The 21,648-nt window shown below is 39.6% G+C and overlaps 1 protein-coding gene across 1 annotated transcript in view; it reads right to left on the bottom strand.

Moving 5' to 3' along the window:
* USH2A (usherin) overlaps positions 1-17,841 on the bottom strand; it is a 392,565-nt gene extending 374,724 nt beyond the window's left edge. The window contains exons 1-2 of the mRNA XM_075042640.1: positions 17,357-17,841; positions 11,875-12,040 (exon numbers count right to left, since the gene is read on the bottom strand). Of these exons, the coding sequence (XP_074898741.1) occupies positions 11,875-12,040; positions 17,357-17,841 (651 nt within the window). The remainder of the gene's footprint in view (positions 1-11,874; positions 12,041-17,356) is intronic.
* Between the last annotated feature and the right edge of the window lie 3,807 nt (positions 17,842-21,648).

Below are 21,648 nucleotides of genomic sequence, written 5' to 3'. Positions count from 1 at the left end.
CTCCAACAATCTCTGCTGTTTAACATTTTGTGTAGGCTTGAAAACAGTGGTTAGTGAGGTGAAAAAGGATGGAGTTAATACATCCAGACAGTAAAAGTCAAAGCTTTCTTCAAAGTTACAAAAGGATCTCAAACTTGTTATGGAACAGGCAAAAAGTAGGAGACCAAATGTGTTAACCACAAGGTAGTAGATGTGAGAGAAATATTCTTAATTATGTAAACATAACATTAAGCTCTGAACCATCACTGCTCAGAAAAAGTGGTCTTGGAGTTACTGTAGATAGTCACCCACTAATGAACGAAACGCTCAATGGCAAAGAGGAAACACGTTCCTTATTGGGAAAGAAATGAAGAACAAAAATCACAAAACCTTATTGTTTAGAAATTTATGGTGCAAAGTATCTGGATTAACAAGTGGAGTTCAGACCCTTGCATCTGCAAAATTATATTAGTATAACCCCAAAAGTTCCAGAAAAGATCAATGAGGATGACCAAACTGCAGAATAGCTTCATTATAAGGAGATATCCAGTTTATAAAGAATTATAATATGCAATCAAGTTCTATAATCAAAATATCAAATAGCATGAGAATGATAAATAGAAAGCAACTGACAAAAGAAATTGGCAAAAAGAAATTAGCAGACAGCAAATTTAAAGAACAATTTCATATAGCCATATTTGCGCATGAGGAACTCATTGCCGCAAGATGCTAGCAATACCAAAATATAAATTATAAAAAAAGAACTAGACTATTAAACTAAAAATAGGTCAGTCAGTGGCTATTCAATACATCCTAGCTTAAGAAGCTTCAAAACCACTGGTTGTCAGAAAGCAGGTCAGTGATGTATGTAAAAGAAAGCTGTTCCTATGCATCTACTCTTCTTTCATACTCAAAGACAGACATCTAGGCACACTGTCAAACCAACACCAGCAGTCCTTAAATGATGCAAAAATTACAGCATTATTGAGCTGAGGTACTGGAATGAGATACATGGACAGGACGACCTCTTCCCTCTCTTCCATCCCAGAACTTACTACTTTGCAGCCAAGCCGACAAGCTGCTCAGTGCCAGGAAATATTCTTTGCTTCCACGAGAAAATGATACATGAGAAGACTTACCAGAAGATTCCTCCCGTGGACTGCCACCAACACATATGGATTTTGCATTGTACGGGATCTACACATGTCATTTATGCCACCTTCTATTTGCTGCATGCACAGGTGTTAATGAAAGATGTACATGAGAGAGTTCACACATGAATAATGGAGGCTGGATAAAGGACAACCTGAAAGTTTCATCTTCCATTTCTTGATCAGACTTCTGATTTAAGTCTCTGCCTTTAAGCTACAGAAGCCTGAACCAAATGTAGTAATTACTTTTTTTTTTTTTTTAAATAATCAGGAAAAGCAGAAGCTCCTCTATTTGTCTGTGCTCATGAAGTTTTTAGACTCTTATCAAAAAAGTTTGAAGTATCTTGTGAAAACATCTACTTAGCACATCTACTGGCACAGCATAAAGAGGGAAGGACAGTGGTTCAATAGCTGTGATCCATCTTTAACAGCAGAGATGATCAAACCAGTTGCCAGTTTTCTGCTCACACACTGTGCATGCCAAGAACTACCTGCTGGAGAACCTTCTGCCCCCATTGCAAATGGTGTGCTCTAAATGGTGTGCTCTAAATGGTGATGCTCCAGTGTACAACTTCAAGCGTGGTCTCCCCAGAAAGGAATCAAATTCAAGCTCATCAGCAGTGCTCTTCAGTAACACAAGACTCCAAACAGACAGAAGGCAAGCCTGTATCAAAAAGAACTCTTCCCATACACAAAACTGATAATGTAAATGTACCCTGTGAGTGTCGTCTTAATGTTTTTCTTTTTAACAACAACTATATCACGTACATGCAGCTACTTCCAATCTCTCAAAGTTTGCTCCCTACACGACTCAAGGGCACACAAACATACAAATGGAAGAGCCATCATACAGCTGCAGAAGTGTACCTGAAGTTACGCCAAGCAATACATACCTGGGAATCCACTTTATAAGTGGTATACATAAACTTGTATTTAAGAGATTAGTTCAGAATCAAGGGCTATCTAGTTTAAACAAAATTTTTTTGCCTGTTTCTCCCAGTAGGACTCCAGATTTCTAGCAATCTGAAAACAGCTGATTCCAATGACCACAGTTTAATTCACAGGATGCTGTTAAACAGCACACATCTCATCTCTCAGTTCTTGTATCTCCAGTCATGCAATTTTTACTATTATTCTTAATCCTGAATTTGAACACTTGAAGAACATCTTTTTTTCTTTACCTTTCAAAACATTCTCCTCTAAGTAGGCAAGCTTATTCAATATGGTATGACATACCTTTTAGATTCATATGCCACCACAATATTAGATAATATTTTTGTCCAACAAAAAAATACACTTAAAAATGATATTTTATGTACTGTAACTACATGTGTAACTACACGTGACAGGAATAGATATATTGCATATTGCAATGGTCACTAGAAGTTTGATTCACAGCTATTAATTATCCTAAAAAAAACCAGTTATGGTATGCTTAGGAACACTGAAGCTTATTTTCTAATTAACACCACACCCCCGCTCCCCCTCCCGCAATTCTAGAGTAGCACAGACCATTATTCATCTCTACTTTAATCATTTTTATGTAAAAAATAAAAACTAAAAAAGCAAAACCGCACCAGATGCCAAAAAAACCAACCTTAAGAATTGCAGGATGTTTAAAGATTTGAGACAAGGAAAAAAAGAAGGCAAATCATTCTTAACATATTCCATTATTTAAAATACAATTTAATTTGCTGCCACATATTTTTGTATAAGGAAACACTGCTTGTAAAACAAATTGAAATTTGATGGATTTCAAATCTCACCTGAAACTCTCCAGACAAATCAGGCACAGCTTCTGCAAACCATTCAATACTGCCTCCTCCCAGCACTGGTCATACAGAGGCTTAATTCCATTCCAGCCATATATAATATAGAGTCTGGGCAGACTTCAGTAGGATTTGCAATTGAAAAAACATTCACAATTTCTAGAAGTGTAGTCAAGATGGCATTGACAAAATCTGTATTTTTGGCATTCTCTGAAATTAAAATCTTGGCCCAGATAAGTTATTTGTCTTGTGTTCCCAGGCAGCTGTTAGACTGTAAATCTAAATCTGCAAATATGCAAGAACTTGCCTATATTCAGGCAAGAAAGGAAGTAGTTTAAGAGACAGCATATTGAAGAGAAGATAGAGGCATCTAGGAAATATCCGTTTCCCAAGGAGCTGAAGTTAAAACAACAAAGAGCTTTCAAATCAACACAAACAGTCAACATCCTAGTACCCATGGACCAGGAGAAGAGGTGGCAAGCACCACAGTAGGCCTTTTGCATGCAGCACAGCAAGTTACTGATATCAAAGAATCCCAAGGCTGCCAGTTCAGCAGCAGTATCTGAATGGCCTGCAACCATAGCAGATTAAATGATGAACCAGTTGCCAAGAGAGCTATGCTTATTGTTTCTATGAACAGTTCTCTAAACAGACACTCAAATACATTATACAGACTGTAACGTGTTTTATTTCTGCTGTCTGTTGGGACCATAGCACCAACCATATGGGCAGACTGCATCCTTCCAAATATTTTCAACACACAATTGCAATTAATAGACAAGAAGGTCTAATATGTAGAATTGATGCAAACTCTCCCCTCCTCTTTTGGGACTGATAAACTACTCCTAATAGATACTAAGTGATGACTTCAAACAGGAGATCAAAGTGATTTGTTAAATTAAAACGCTTCTTTTCTTTCTCATGTCCTTACTAAACTTAGGGAATATACAGTTTAAAACACCTCGTACTCAGTAATACATACACAAAGAGTGTATAGAGTAAATGTTTTTCTCCCTGCTTTTAAGTTTCAGGTTCTTTGCTTTTAATATAAATCTTAAAGTATTCAAAAACTTGTGCAGAAAATAAAAGGATTTCACAAATTGGAAAGGACAAGTTTTCTCTTGATAGTCAAACAGTTATGATGTAAAGCAGTCTCATTAAATCATAAGTACTTTAACCTTTTCTTGAAAGAACTGGAAGATTTAAAGATTTATAAAGAAATTTTGCCTAAACTAGGAAATGACTCATATTTGACATGTATTGAAATGATAATGCTGATTTCAATAGGCACTCTAAGAGCATTTTCCTCCCAGGAGAGTAATTCAGTCATGGTTACCTCTCTGCATTTAGATTTTAAACTTACTTTCTAAAGCTTTTAATGTGCTATAGTCTGCCAAAACATGGCAGAGTTACATAGATATGATCAGGCAAAATAAAGGCTACTAAAAAGATTATTTTTATAATTGCAGACACTAAATATGAAACAAACACATCAATCTGACATGTTCTCAAAGAATCCCCTGTTTCAGCAGCCTTGGCTGTATCTGAAAATTCATGTTTAAATTCCACTCTTCTTAATTGGTTAAATAAATTCTGATGTATCAAAGCGAAAGTGAGAGACCCTTAACAGTGAATCTGGAAAAGAAAATACATAATGGAGCTGCTGTTATTAAGTGGCACAAATCTGATATTGGTATCACTATGCAGAGATAATGAGGTACACAACTGGCCTTAATTATGCATTGCTATGCTTTCAAATTTTTTATTTCTTTAAAAGTTAATTTTTTAAGACACCAGTTTTCCTGAGCTTTCACTTCAGTGCATATCAGATTCTTTTAAGTTAAGGCTATATATTCTTTACTCCATTGTGTATCTTCAATCAGAGTTTTTGCTAATAGATACCTAAAGAGATACAGTGATAAATATCATTAAATCAAGACCAAACACACAGAAGGACTCTAAAACTTTCAGAAGCCTGAGGGACTTGATCCTCACCAACTGAAATCAGCTAGAATAGTGGCAGTAATTTCAAGGAAACAGGATCCACAATTTATGGCCTTAAAAAGGGAAAAAAAAAAACCAACCAAACAACAAACAAAACTGTTTGAAATCGCAAAATGAAAGGGTATGTTCCTTTACAAATCCTAAGCAGTGGAAAATAAAGGCAGACACCATTAGAGAAAAATAAGTCATATTAATTGGAGAACAGAAAAATAAAAAAGTCAAAATTTACTTTTGTTGCAAATCCACTTCAACTTACCTCAGCAGAACTTTTCAAGGATGACTTTTCTCAAATATTTATTGGGTATAAAGAGCAAAGAAATGGATAGCCAATAGCCCTGTCAGCAATATACCTCATATTAAAAAGGCTACATAAACTATTAAAAAGTATGAAGTTACTCTTAGACTGATGCTATCTAGTCTCAAGTAGCTTTTTCAACAGTCCATTCCAAGACTATTAGTGATTCATGTCCAACATCCTGCTGGCAGCATTTGTTACAGTAATATTGCAAGGAAAAGGTGAAAAAAAAAAAAAGAAAAAAATGCCACAGTCCACCTACATAACAACTGATTGTTATGAATTCCCATCTTTTCCTGTTGGATGCACTATACCACATTACCCTCTTTATGAAAGTTACTGAATTTAAATTAAAACAACAAAAAAACCCCAAACATTTTCTTGTCCCTACTATTCTGATCAGAATGCTTTTTCAGAAACACTCTGCTGCAACAGAGCAGACTCGGTTTCCAACTTAAATACTCCCTTTTTCTGTCTGGTGTTTACACTCCAACAGATTTAGAGGAGAAAACTGTATGACTACCTACTCTTCACTATAGTTAATTCCGAAAAGAAGGTTCTCCATCTTCTGTAAGGCCTTTCACTGTCATCATAGGCTTAGTAGCTCTGTTCTGAATTATATTCCTTAAACGTGAATGCCGGAAATTGTACCCAACATTTTGCATGAAATCTCACCAGAGACTGAGCAGCAGCAATGATGCTTTTCTCTCACTACTGGGAATGCCTCTCCAGATATGTTTCCCCAACACGTGCCTTTTTTGTAGCCACATCATGCCAGTAACTCATCATGACTACCTGGGACTATTACTTCAGCAATTTTCTAATGATTAACTACTTAGCAAAAGATTTAGTGAGGGATTTCAAGTTCATTACTTTGCATTTTGTAATACCAAATTTTATTTCATGCCACTTACCCTAGTTCTTTCGGTCATGCCATTCTTCCTGTATGGCATCTTACCGTTCCTCTTTATGAGGATGCCTCTCCACATTACGTTACCAGCTAGTATCATCAGTACACTCTTACTATTTCTGCCAAGACCATTAATGAAAACACAACACAAGGCTGGTCCAAAGACTAGTTCTCAAGGAATTGAATTGCTTTTTTACCTCTCCCCCTCCCCAGGATTATAAGCAAGTTCCTTTGAGCGGTATCTATTGCCAACCCACTCCATGAGCATTCCTTTTGACCCTACAACTTCTTATGGGTTGTCACATCAACGCTAAACTGAACTCCAGATAGAGGAAATCTGACACATTTACTTTGCCTGAAAATCAGTTTTCTCATCAAAAAAAGCTAAGAGGTTAGACAGCGATGAGCTATCTTTAGTAAATCCACGCTGCATTTTATCCCCTTTTTCATTTAGCTCCACATCTTTATCTATTCCTTCAAAGATCTTTTCTAAATCCTCATATGCCACTGTGTCAAGACAAATAGGTCTGCATTGCCAAGATCCTTTTTCCTTCCTCTTTGTACAGGCTCTGGCTGGGATGGAGTTAAATTTCTTCACAGCACCCTGTATGGTGCTGTGTTCTGAATTTGTGGCTAAAACAGCATTGATAACACACTATATTTTGGCTATTACTGAAGAGTGCTTGAACAGTGTCAAGTCTTTCCCTTTTCCCACTCTGTCCCCCCATCCTATCTCAGCAGTAAGCTAGGGTTGGGCCGAGAAGCTGGGAGAGGACACAGACAGGACAGCTGATCCAAACTGACCAAAGGGGTATTCCATACTGTATAACCTCATGCTTAGCAATAAAAACTGGGGTAAAAGAAGGACTTTGGGGAGACAGGAATTTTACTTCCAAGGTGGCTGCTGCTTGGAAACTGGCTGGGCAGTGGTCTGCTTGTGGGAGGTGGTGAGTGATTGCCTTTGTGTCATTTGCTCCCCTCTCGCCCCCCTTTCCTTCATGAGTTTTCTCACTTTTGCTATTGCTATTCTCTCCCCCATTCCACTGGCAAGAGTGGGGGATGCCCCAGTGCTTGGCTGCTGGCTGGCATCAATGCATGACACTCTTCCTAAATGTAAGCATTATAGCTCCACCTCTGACTTGGTGGATTTGCATAAAATATCTCTTTGTCAAAGGATTTTAGTACCAGTTCTTTTGCAATTTGCAAACTCATGTTTCTACCTCTTTATGATCACTTCTGTTTCCATATGTTCATTTCTGTTACCCAGCTTGTGTTTGCTCTGTGTCTGTTATCGTTATCATTATTGAAAACAGAAGCAAAGTATTTATTTATTTTGGGGACCTTACTCAAATTATCCTTAATCTCAAGCACACCTTCACCATACACAGGTCTTGCCTTCTTACACACACAAAAAAAAAAAAAAAAAAAAAAAAAATCACAAGAACTTTTTACCACTTGACAGTCATTGCAAAGTAATTCAGCTTGACATCTTCGCAGTTTTATTTCTATTCCTACATAGCATTCTCTGTGAATTTGCTTCCCCATTCCCAAGTGCTTGCAGACTCTGCCATCTCTAACTGCAAAGGTGCTTATTCACTCAGATAAGCCTGGGCACTACATCTCCAACTTTTTTCCTTTAAGGGCAGAGATTCCTCTTAATTCTATTATTTTTATTTTTAATAACCTCCAGGCTTTTTTTCCATTCAATCTCTGGGCTACACAGTTCGCCTTGTTTTATTAAAATAGTCCTATTTGTTTGTTCTCTTTGAAACCCAAAGGTGTACTTACAGAACCAAAGAACTGTTTATTCTTCTATTTCATCTGAATCTAGTTATGAATACTCAACATCAATTTTGAGACCAACATCTCTAATAATGCCCTCATCACTTAAAGCTGGTATCCAGACTTTCTGCTTCAGCAACTACTTGATGAAGAAACCTTTCATGCAGAATACACAGGAATATTTGGGCCCTGCTCTTGTTAGTAGAACTTTAATTTCCCAGCTATAAACTGGAGAATAAGTCTCTGCAATGACACAGTTCTTAGTAGTAGTTCTCTCTAACGAATTACACATCTAAATCCAAACCCAAGGATTTAAATTCCTAGATTACCTCAGTAGAATTAATTTACTAGCCTTCTCTTCCCCTAGAATTATTTTATGCCAAAGAAATTATTTTCAATCTGTGCTGTCCTTTCTTCTTTCCTTCCCTCTTATCATTTAATTACTATTTGGTGCTATTCCACCATTTAGCTTTCATTTTTATCATTCCTGAATAGGTATATGCTCTTATACCTGAATTCCAAACATATCTGCTATCCTACCATGTTTCTGCTCTCTCTAAATTCATTTTCACATCTGTAACCAATACTTCACACTCCTCTGTCATGGTGTCTGTTGCCTAGCATTTATGCACAAATATTTCAGTTTGTCCCTCCTGACCACAGGAACTCCCTTGTTTGCAGGCTCCCACCTCCTACTGACTGCTTGGCTTTGGAGACCTCTGGCCCAAATCAGTCTCATATTAGGCATACCTGTGTTCAGAGATGGATTTAGACCCTAGCTCCTTGGCAAAGCGGTCTCTTTCATGGTCAGCTACATCACTCACACACATGCTCCTCACAAACTACAAACAACCTGCTAAAAAACAAACACAAAAATTCATCAATCTGCTGTGAACACTTATCAAAACCAAATCCCACAGTCTCCCTTAGCTGTTGTTCCTGTCACCAACTTGGCATATAAAGCCTTATGCCTCAATCCCCAATTCTTTGGTTGCAGCCACTAAGTGTGCCAGCCAGCCTGCTCCTGGCCTTCACCCATGTGCTGTCACAAACAAGATGAATAAATTTCCTGTGAGTCAACCAAAAAGTATTGCTTTTTTCTCAGAGAAAGGACCCATTAGACACCCCTATTTGATAATCAGATTAGTAAGTGCTAGCATTCAGTAAAAAAACTTCACTCCTGAATCAGACTCATCCCAAATTAGACACGTCTGTAATTTGGTCTGCAGTCACTGAGCAACAAAGCATCATGCCAAAAACTTTTTTCCTCCTTGTCTACCAGACAAACATGCTATACCGTGTATGGCTTTGAAAAATATTTTGCAATACGCTATGGAGACTATCCAGTGAAGTTTATATCCAATACAATTTAAAAGGTAACTATTTTGACCCTCTGTTGTCACCTGCATTTCCTACACAGACCTAAACCACCACAGAAAAGCTACACTGTTAAAAAGTTGCCCCATAAAAGAACATCCACAAACATTATTTTCTTTTAGTCCAAAAAATCATATCGAGCAAGCCATCAAAAAAGTCTGAATATTTTTATTTTTTTTTTTTAACATCAGGACACATCACCCAGCTCTGGCTATGTCCCCAATAAAAAGAATGCGAAATAATGTTCCAAATTCTGCAAAGTACCTAAAAAGGTGCTGAATCTACTGTTACGTTTAGTTAAACCTAATAGCTTGTGGCTAAACATCACAGACACATACATGACATTTCACATCCAACAACAATTTCTTTTTTGTTTCTGTAGGAGGTTATATAGCAACTACACTGATAACACCATACCTACTTCAAAACCAGCATGGCTGTAGGATGACTGCCAACTTTCCTAATTTACTAGCCATGGAGCTCAGTCCTAGGGCTTGTGTTTACTAGAAAATAAAGGTTATGCCTACAACAGTGACACAGAACTGAGACTGCTAATCCTTTACAGGTATTAGAGGCAGTTTCACCTGAACAAGACAGCATGGAAGTCTACATGGTCTGACTTGGAAAAGCTCGAAGTAGTAGTAGGTCATTAATGCGCTCAGCCCCCTCTGCTGCCTCTACCCCAGGTATCTTACCTATACCCACAGAAGGGTGTCTCCTTCACACCGCAGTGCCCATACCTACGGCATGGGCATCACCCGGGGAGAAGGCTGGTTAGACAGACAAATCAAAAGTCACACTGGTGGTAAGATCAGGTGATTCGTACTTCTACATGTAAACTCCGGGCTCTCCCACTGCCTTTAACTAAAATTACTAATGCCTAATTTTATAAAATTACATAGTGCTTTATCTTCAAAAGACTTTTTCATCAGCTTAAGGAAACACCTATATTCAAATATATATCATCATCAAATACTATTATTGTCTGAAGACACAGACACTTCCATAGAAATGTCACTTTTGCATATTTTTGTATGGTCTCTCTCATTCTCATTTTCCATTTATTTCTCAATTTATAGAAAAAAAAATGCTTTTGGACAGCTGCTAAAAGCAAAAGAACCCCAAAACAAACAAACAAAAAACCCGTGCCTAAAGTTTCATAGCCAGACCTAGTGCTAAATGGATCATGCTGCAGCCACTATCATCTGTAATGGGAAGTTGAATCCTACAATACCACAAACCACAGAATGTAAGGTTCCACCCTGAGCTCAGAAATTTGGAAAAGGTATTAAGCCTGCAGGCCCTTTAAGGGTCTAGAAGCTACACTTCTTTACTCCTGCTATGCATTGAACAACTCACCCCAAAGAAACAAAGGACCAAATTCTACAGAGTGCTTAAGGTTTCTTTGTAATACAATTTAAGATACGTGTGTGTGTGTGTGTGTGTGTGTGTGTATTTAAATCCAGCCCTTTCACTCTTCACTTTGCTATCCCAAGCTTTAGCAGTTTCTGAGGCTAGTACAAAATGCAGCTGACAGCAACAGCAGTAATATAGCACCCTTGGAGTGTTTGAAGTGTAAAGTTCATTAGTTCTACCTTAAGGTCACTCTTTTAATCCAACAGCCAAACTCTTATTCGCACTACCATGCTGTTATCCTGGAAAAAAGAAAACTGCAAAAAAATCAAGATGTCAGCTTAGATACTTCTTAGAAGTGACAAGATCAGCACTAAAAATCCAAATAACAGTCAATACCTTTTAGCAAGTTTCAAGAAAGCAGCAAAACAATTCTTGATTGTGCTGTAAAGCAAATTAAATTTAATAGAACAGATAAAGGAAATGAAGGAAGGAGAATATAAACATTTCAATACCTCATAATTGTGTTTTATAATTATTAGTTGAACTTGGCTTACAAATAGAATTCACTAGAGCGTCTGTTGGGAATTACAAGACATGCAAATAACTGAATTTTAACTTCTGTGTTTGCTTACTGATTTTTGTACATACAGTTTAAATTTTAACAGACTCAATTTTGCTTTATCCTCAGTGGATATTTGTACACTTATTAAAATGTTATGTCAACACAAGACTTACAACACAAGGATTGTTTTAACAATTCTGAATCATATTTTTAAAATAAGAGGTAATAGCTCTGTAACTTACTAGCTTGATTGATGCTGCACAAATTCATACATGTTTACTTATGCGCACTGTAAGTTTTTAAAATTAAATGCGACACACCTCTGTGTAAGATAAGTACATTAGCATGTATAGATGAGGATGACATCCTCTTTTTTAGGAAATAATCTCAGAGACTCAAGTCTTATTGGTAATGTTAGAAATAAGTAGCTTTTCTTCACCCCAAATAGTCATGTTCTTAAGGGTGAGAATTTTCAGTCTTGTTTGTTCAGAAGAACAGGCACAGCATTTCTTTGCAGTGCTAAATGAGCAATCGCCTCAAAATGAGCCCCCAAATTAAGATCCTTACCTAGAAGACTCAAGAGTTATCATTTACATCCCCCAATTTACCCTTTTATATTTATACAGTTATACTACTCTCACACAAATGTCGTATTTCAACAAATATTCAATGGTTTTTATTTTACTCACCTGCACACTAAGATGAATCCATTTCTTCACAAGAATTCTCCCCAGTGTCATTACTTTTATTGGTGGCTGCAAACCATTTACCGTGCGATAATAAAACATGGTCTCTTTCTCAGAGATTGTGAGTTTGAACACAGTCTGCCCATCAATAGCCTTTTCTATCACACACCTTTGGAAATAACCAAGAAAAACAACATAAGGTCACAGGCACACACATATACACATTCTTGCCAAGGTGCTATCCTGTAAAGTGATGCTAACCAGAATGTATTAAAATAAACGTTAAAAATACAGCTTTTGAGAAGATGCTCAGTGACAGCGAAAGTCACAGGATATACTAAGTGTAAAAACTTTAACAAAGATATTTTCTGTCTTAATCTGTGAGGGTTTTTTTTTTGTTTGGTTGGGTTTTTTTTAATTTAGTGCATGCAACCTCAGTTCACTTGGAGATGCAAGAGGGGTCCACTTTGCCATCTCTCTTCAGGGTTCCACGACAGAAACCACGGTGGCTGGCCAGCAATGCACAGGTCTCTGCTGCAATTTTTGTACAAAGCTATGCAACATAGTACAACCTGTGGAGGCACTTACATTTTTCTTAGTCTAAGAAGGCAACATGTACTATAACCACAAAAAGCAGTACAAATTACATGTTCTGGAAATAAGTCTTCCATCTTTCTACCAAATCTGTCCAGGTAAGGTAGCAACACCACCAGCTTCCCCTACACTCTCCTTTTGACACAGCCTTTCTTTAACCTAAGAGAACCAGAGCAAGACAAGAAGGCTATCCACCAACTTCTCTGGGGTTTTTTTTCCCCACAAAGATTTCACATCAATATCAAATGCAACACCGACATATCAGGTAAAAGAGTACCAACCATAGCAACCCACATTGCATATCTAGCTGCTGAAATATTTTTGCCAATCCGATCACCATGATGCCAAGAGTCCCGAGAAAGCATAGGCTATATATGCTTGTGAAACAGCTATGTATTTTACTAAAGTAATCATCAGTACAACAAAAAATTACAAAGTTCTGCATTCACATTTCAGCTGCTTGAGAAATCCAGTCCTCAATTTACTGACCCATGAAAAGTCAAATATTTTAACAGTTACACCAGACTAAATTAGTGCACTAAGTCACAAGAGAAAAGCATATAAAATTTGTATGAGACCAGGATTTACTTAGACATATTTCAGAGGGAAAAAAAAAAAACCAAAAACACAACAACAAACCACTTATCTACCACTAAGTGTTTTCACCTACTATGCATTTATAAAAAAAAAAAAGTATCAAAAAGGCTGTTCTTTGATACTGCCATTATTCACTAATTCACCTTTAAATCAAAGAGAAAAATTAATTCATCTTAACTGTTACCATTTTAGCCTGCTGGAATGTTGTCAATAAAACAACTTGCAACATGCAGACTTCTGTTTTCCAAACCTTACTAAAAACACATTTCTTAATATATTGTCAACTGGTCTTTTCAATATTTTGTTTGCTTGTAAACATGCTAGTTTTGCTAGATAATAAATGTGAGGGAAGGCTCTGCTAAGTAGCAAAATATTTAGGAACTGGATTTACCCAGTTCCTGGATAAACAATAATTGGATAATCCAGTTTTTTGTTTATTTTAGTTATCTAAAACAAACATCCCCACATTGTTTTTATCCCCAAAGGTGTCATGACTTTAAGAATGGAAGCGACCTTGATGTACATCACTTTGAAAACTGGAAAGAACAAATGCGACTTGTGACTCATTACTGAAAGAGAAAACTCAAGAGGCAGAAAACAGGGCAGGGGGGGAACCCCCAAACTAGTGCTAACACAGGTGAAACAGCCATAAGCATTACTTCTGACTCTGAGCACAATTTTCCGTTCCAGCCATGATTACAGAGAGAAACCACTGTGCTTTGTGAAGTTTCCAACTTCTGGTAACCTGCAGTCCCACAGAGTCAATTCCTTAATTCTCTATGGTGGGGTTGGAGGGAGAAAAAGCAAACAACTCAAATCTGCTTGGTCAGCTTGCAAAGAGAAAAATATTCTAGAGAATCTAACACAGCTGCACTGGTGATCCCCACACATTAACTGGAGCACTTGCAAATGGGAACATCTGCACAGGTTCAAAATCAGACGTATGGTATCTTAAGGCAAATCCCCCTTTCAGTCTAATTCCTAACGTAAAGCATCTGAATGGATATAAACTAACAGGACATTATTTTAGTCCTTTAGGTAAATAAAGTTAAAAAAATACGTCTACTGCTTACTTCACAATCAGGCCATTCCCCATGACCCTTTTCGATGTAAAAGGCCCCAGCCCATTTCTCTCCCATCACCAATGTCTTCTGGTCATCTAACTTCCAGTTAGCCCAGTTCATGCTAAATTGATATAAACTGCCTGTAACGATTACTTATATATGCTAAGATTCTACTCATATTCTTGTCCTATGCCATTGTGAAGCATTATCATCATATACAATTTCCTATATTGTGCTAAGGCTTACTTACAGGCTTAAAACAGGCTTACTGAAAGCATTTATATTAACAGATGAGTACATGCAGTAAGAGGGGAAGCACAGGGAAAGAATAAAATTCAGGGACAAGAGCTCTGCTCACTTATTGCACTTACTGCCTAAAGGGAAAGTAAATTTAAAGACTGCAGTACAAATGTCGGTGTTTTCTCACTAGTCTCTTGCTTTCCTTCAAGATTTCCAATATGGAGTGACTTAAAAGCATACCTACAAATATCTACACTATACATCTTAGAAGAACATTAGGGCTTCAAATAAATCTGTAACATGACCAGACTTTCCTCTTTCTTTGTCCGAAAGTGTGTTCTTTCCCAGATTCACATAAGAAAACTTGGTATATGAAATTGATGAAGGAAATTCTTGGCATCTTTGATTATCCACATACATTTGCTCCCCCAGAATGTCACAATCTTTAAAGGGCCTTCAGACTTCGGATCCTCACATCAGTATCTCTCACTTAGCCAGCACTGTAACTTCTAGCAGAAAAATCCTGCTATTCTCTTACACAGGCACACGTCTAACAGAAGTGTCACAGTCTTTACAAGGATGCAATGGAATACTATACAGCAACACTCTTAGCTTCTTGCCTAAGCACTCTCTAGCAGTCAAACCATGTAACATTCAGCATGAAGAAACACTGTAGTATGGCATGTCCAAAAACTATGGGTGTGCTGTACTTGATGTAAGAACACTTTGCCAGTAAACAAAATATCTTGTTAAACTTTCAATTATTCTACTGGTAAAATGAGCAGCTGGTTCTGGTTCATCTTCCTAGTGTTTTGGTGGCAGCGCAAAGACTTTGTTAGAATGAGTCCCTGTTCCGTGAAGTCCCTCTGCTGTGATAATGGGGTTTAAAAGGTCTCGCAAATGACATCTAACAGGGACAATTCTCCATCAGGGACCGCAAAATGTAGGACATTTGGTAAGTCAAACTCCTTCTGCCAACCTGAAGGACTCACTAAACCAATACAACAAAAGGAAAGACATCTTAGTTTGCTGTTGAAGTATTTCTCTTTTGTAGGATGCCTTCTGAGTTGAGCTTCAGTGGCTATTCATGTGCAATTACTCTTTCACCACAACTGAAGCTTTGCAATCCCTTCATGAAGAAAGAAAAATTAACACACTTCTTTCTGTGAATGGTGAAAAAAAAAGAATCTGTACAGTGGCATATCATCCTGACCACCAGAGTAACTGTTGTCCAACTTCAATTCTCAGGACTGGGCTCTACTATTGCTTCTACTCAACACGTAGAAGTGACAATCTCACAAGGCAGAATAATGAAGTGATCCATTACAAAAATTGAATAAAAACATTTAGATTTTAAAGTGATCTATAAAACCCACTGAACAGGAATATGTACATTGTGTCGTTATTACCACAATAGCAATTGGAAGCTAATGTTTTACACTAGTCCATGGATAATCAGACATTGGTAGAGTCTGGTTTCTGCACAGCAGTTAGTTTCAAATGATTAAGGACATACATTTCATTGTTTTAGGCTCCATGCAAGCAAAAGCCTATCCCATTGACAAAAGAGTTTCACAGATCTCACTCAACACGTCACTGCAACAGCTTGCTTGGAAATTAGCGGGACATTTCTGCTTCAAGTTAGGCATATGGTCTGCTGAACAAGACTCTGATATGCCCACACGTGTGTGGACACAAACCCATGGCACAGGACAACCCCAGGAATGGACTCTGGTATTCAATATTCAAACATTATATAGAAAATGCTGTCTGTAAAAGACACTAGGCCAAAGCTCCAGAGACACCTTTACACATACCTGCAGCTGAGCTGATTTAACTTATGCTCAAACTGAAGTCACTTTTGCTCTGCAGAGCTCATTTACTTCCCCTCCATAACCACAACTTCTATAGCTAGGTTGATTTTTTTTAAAGGTAATTATCCTTGCATAAAGCAGACTATGATTGTACATATATGATTATAATTTTAGCCATTTCTATTGTTTCTGATGATTTTCACACCCCTAGACAACTTACTATTTCACAGCAGCATGCAAAATAAGCATCAAGAACGCTGCAACAGAGCAGATCATTAGTTTCGTTCTAAGAATAAGTTCTGAGCACAAGTACAAAAACATTTGTGACATACTCCGAAGGAACATACTATACTTTTTGTGTGCTTCACTTTAAAGAAGACCTGCATGACCGCGGTAAGAAAGAGTAGGAGGCTTTGCATTTTGTGATAGATGAAGGGAACTTTTTTTGCAGGATTTGCGATGCATTTTTCAAAAAGCAAGTTTTTCATTACAGTGAGGTCCAGTCAAGCTGAAGGGCCCCTTATACCACCAATATTTGCTAAAAATGTGACATGTAAGCAAATAAGAGAGGGAGCATGCTTAGACACATCTATTTCGTGAACACCTACTGAAACTTCACTAGCAGTTTGAATAGTGGAATCTTTTGTTAAAGCAGCAACACTATCTCCCGTTCAGTCAACATTCTCCAGATCTTCCAGAAAAAACGATGACCACTCTTCTATAGCTCTGAAACAATCATTTTGGAAGATCTGGGAGGTTTCCTTGTTTGTTTTTAAGGTGTAAACTTGTGTTGGGGGATTCTTAAAATTTTAGATAATTTTTTTCCCATCAAGAAAGCAGCAACAGCACAAACCCCTGACAACATGTTTCTCTAACAGCTTTTAGAAGATGGAATGTGAATTAGAAATACAAATTTAGATTTTTAAGAGACACACACATTATGTATGAACAGTTCCCACTGAAAGCAGTTGGACTGTCATCCGAGTCAATGCCACTGAAACTGAACCTACTTGTCTTGACATTTGCAAAGACCCCAACCTAAATACAGCTTTAAAACGTCACAGTTTCTCACTGTACCTTTTTAAAATTTTAAATAGCTTGCTAATAATGACTGTGACTACAATGATCAATTTTTTTAAGAGCACCAGGAAAGTAAACACCTTCAATACTACTTACATTACACCTTCTTGCTCAGGTTTCAACCATACAGTTAACGTAAATGAAGCTGCAAGCCTTGGAGAACGGGGAGTAGAAAAGCAATCCTTGTGATTATGAAAAATAAAACTGGAAGCGTTGCTGAACGACCCTGGATGCAAGTCCCTTTTGTCCTCTGTGATACAGGTACCGAGGCCTTCTGAAAGAAGCAGTTTGTAGGAAGAAGGTGACGACCTGTATGGACATTCCTGAACACAAAACCTCTGGGTGCAGGACATAATACTTTCAACAGCTACTGAGCTATGACAAAAAGTACTTCGGTCTGGCAGCCCACAAGTGGCTTGAGTTGGCACGATTGACACATTCTTGAAAGCTCCCACATTTTCAAGCCGAGGGAAATGTCCCTGGGAGCTGACCAACACAAAGGAGTCATAATAAGTTAAGATTAATGTTTCAATAGCATGAAACAAGAAACGACACCTCAAGGAAAGAGCCCAGCGATTCATGTTTACAAAAAAGCTCCTCCTGATTAAAGCATCTGTAAATAAATAATGATGTCCATGTCGGTAACAATGTCCTCAGGTGGTATGCTTTAAGAGTTTAGGTAGCATTTCATCTTCAAAACACTCATGCAAGGGCTCAGTCACAGGGGACATCTATGTTTTCTGGCCAGCGAAACACACGTGGGTGACAGTCAGCATCTGCAAACAACAGAAAACAGACACAGTCTGTGGCAGGAACGTGCCCTTTGGCACCAAGAGAAGTGATGCCCCACTTACGGATTTTAAGGGTTTGAATTCTTCTTCCAAATTTCAGCCAGCAGGCCCAGCTGCACACCTTTGCTGGCTACGGCCAAGACATCTCTCTAAGCAAGGGCAACAGGACTAGGCCGACTCGAGCCCGCACACGCTCACAGCTGAGCGGAGTTTATGGCAGATCTGTCACGTCGCGCCAGGCTGACGCTCAGCTTTGCGTGTTAAGGTAACGACTACGGAATAAGGTAGCAAACCGGAGCACGCAACTTCAGCGTCCGAACGCCTTTCCTGAGCATTTCCAGCCAGTTAGTTGAATCTCACATTTACAATCCCCCGGTGCTTACCTCAGCTTTACACCGCTACCCGGGAGCTGCTCGGCGCCATCCCCACCGCGCTATTTCAGGGTACGCTGTGGGACGCCCCCGGCCTCGGCCTCCGCTCCTGAGGCGCGCCGGGTGCCAGCGAGCGGGAACGGTGGCCTGAGCCCCCAGCCACGTCTCTGTCGTTCCCTCAAGCAGACGGCCCGCTTCGTGCCTTACCCTGCTGCCCACCTGAAGCTTCTCCTTTCAGCGCTCGGCAAAGCCGATTAAACGCACGTTCCCCAGCTGTCCCGTGTGTGCCTTCCTAATGGCGAACGCCTGCGCTGGGGCTCGCCGGCAGGCTGGGTAGGGGCAGGCGGCGAACCGCGCGATGGCAGCCGATAAGTAAGTTGATTTACCGTTATTTACTCCGCCTGGGCAAGGAGCGAGGAGAGCGGCGCGGTGCCCGGCGGCTCCCCGCGGCAACGCCGCCCGCCGTCGCCCGGCAACGCCGCGGCCTCCTCCCCGCCCCCGCGGCCCGGGCCCGCCGCGGCCCCGCCGGCCCCCGCCGCGTTTTAAAGCGGCAGCGGCCGCAGGCGGCGGTCCGGGGCGCACGGCTCCTTCCTACCCCCACCGCGGCTTAGTCTGACGTGCACCCACCGCTCCCCCGGGGTGAGAAGGGCGGCCCGCGGGGAGCCATTTCGCGGTACGAAGTATTGAACGCAGCCCTGGGCGGCCGGCCGTCGCCTGAGGAGGAGCGGGCGGCCTGCGGCGGCCGGGCCCCGGCTCTCCTCGGGCCGCGGTTCTGTGGGGCAGCCCTCCGCGGTTCCACGTCGGCGGGGTCAGGCCGCCTTTGGGGGGGGGGGTGAGGCCTTCTGCGCGGCGTGTTTGTCGGGGCCTGCCTTGTAAAGTTTCAGAAGCGAGGGGTTAGGTGTCTCCGGGTCCGATTTTCTCGAGTTTTAGGGTCACGCTTTCACGGGGCAGAGAAAGGGGAATTAATGTCTTCTATACACTGAAACTAGGGTGGGAGTTTGAAGTCAGAGGACCAGCAGAAGAGCACGAACAAGAGCAGCGAAGTGCCATAGGTATGCTTTCCACAGCAGACGAAGTGCAAAGAAGAAACGTTGTCAGGACCTTCAGACGTTTTTGACATGAACCTCATTTCTCTTTGTTACGGCTATGCAAAGCAAGCACAAACAAGCTGCAAAGTTGTCATCAGTGAGCTGAGCATGAGCTACAATAGGTTGTTTATATGTATTTCTGGACAGAGAAGCGCCAATTAATACATCCCCTGAGGATATATAAAGCATCTATAAATTTTATCTTTATTATGGAAGTTGTATGAGCTGCAACCTGGCTGGTATCTTTCCTGACAATTTTGTTGAAATAGCCTCCAGTAACTTGTCACCTTAGCATGTTTGGACTTTTACTAGCTACATAGTGACAAAATTCTTTGGCAACGTACACAGTTGGTAAGAAATCATTCTCTGTCATAACTCTTAACGCATTTTAACAAGCCCTTCATCCCACATCAAACAAGCTCCTCAACCATTCCTGGAACATCTCTGCTTTAATACAGATCTTTTTCCTAAAGTCATAAAAGATAAATAGTAATTCCTGCTAAAGTGGTACCAGTCACTTTGCAGTGTTTTCCTGTTCTGGCAGTCATTAAACATCATAGCTCTGTTGTCAGAATTACCTTCCCAAAAGTATTCAAATGTAAAGAACTTTGTTTACCACAGAAGGGATGGGGGGAAAACAGTGGTCTGAGGCATGGTGCAACACCTCACCACATAAAGCATTTCTAGACAAATAGACCATAGGGCTACCACAGTGCCATCAATAATACAACTGTGAGAGTGTTTGCACATTGAGAACAAACTAGGTCTTTTAGAACACAATGGAAAGAGAACAGATGGAAAACAATGCATTAATAAAATCCCAGACATAATCTACCATCTCAGGACATCAAACAAGATAGGAACAGCTATCAATCATGGAGCATGCACCTGATGAAAATGGGAGCTTACCAAGTGACCAAAGATACCAGACTGTGACTTGTATTTCTTGGCATTCCTGAAATACAAAAATCAGGTTTTGCTCTCTCCTGCCACTTTCTAGCAACCAGCAAAGCTTGCTCCAAGAATCCTTGCAGGTCTAACAGGTATCTGAAAGGAAATTCAGAGCACATTAATCACAAAATGCACTTTCTGTTATATTCTGCAAATATTTGACAGCCCCACCACCTCCCAGGTACACCATAACATCTTTCATAGTCAGTGCTCAGTTTGGGAAGACGGCCCTGACTCATGTTACACCCGCTATACCCAAAGATAACCAGTCCAGCAGAGATCATGATTTTTCCCTTTACATATTTCTCCAAATACACAAGATATTAGTACAAACCTTGCAAAACCACACTGCAGGCCAACAGCACAATTACCCAGGTCAAGGATCACTATGGTTTTTGTCAAGAACATCATTGTTCATCAGAAGAAAAATGAATAAACTACCAGCAGGAGATTAAATAGATGAGAAAGCATCCAAAGGCCTTTAGCAGCCAGAAACAGGCATGTACATAAAATGTACCACAAACAAAAAAACCTGAGAATGATGTTGCAGGAAATATTATGGATCCTGTTCACAGGAATGTTTTGAAGGCTCTTTAATATACATGTAGGAAAACAGGGAATCATACCAGGCAAGAAAGTGTGCTAGTATTATGCAATGAATTCTTGTGAAGAATTCATTATGTCCATTTGACAGAATTAGAACTGCGGCACAAGGAAAATTACCTAATTTGAGTGCTTCAAGCTTTTAGTTACAACTGTTCATCTCATCAGAAAAGAAAGCACTCAATAGCCACTGGGGCACTCTGAGCCATGCAGATGCCATCGGAGAACCTGACCTGCATCAGAAAGTTGTGACATAACTGGGAGCCTGATCCTAATGATTCGACACCTTATCCATGGCAGATAGCATCATCCAAAAAAGCTTTCCATATCGGCTGTTTTTTTAACCCATGGTTAGCAGAGTCTCGGCCCCACTGATCACTCCAGGAGGTTGGGGCAGGTTACTAAAGAAAAGAAACCATAAAACCTTGTTTGTTACACAGCAGTCTGTGCCTTGACTGGAAAATTTTGAAGACCACATGTCTAAAATTTATATGGTCTGAAGCAGCAATTTGATATGAGAAGTCATCTTTCTCTAATCAAGTTATAAGCCCTCAAAAATACCAATTTGCACATGCTCAGTGGAG

This window comes from Buteo buteo, chromosome 12, assembly GCF_964188355.1.
Source record: "Buteo buteo chromosome 12, bButBut1.hap1.1, whole genome shotgun sequence".
NCBI classification, from domain to species: domain Eukaryota; kingdom Metazoa; phylum Chordata; class Aves; order Accipitriformes; family Accipitridae; genus Buteo; species Buteo buteo.
This window is presented reverse-complemented; position numbering and strand designations above follow the sequence as displayed.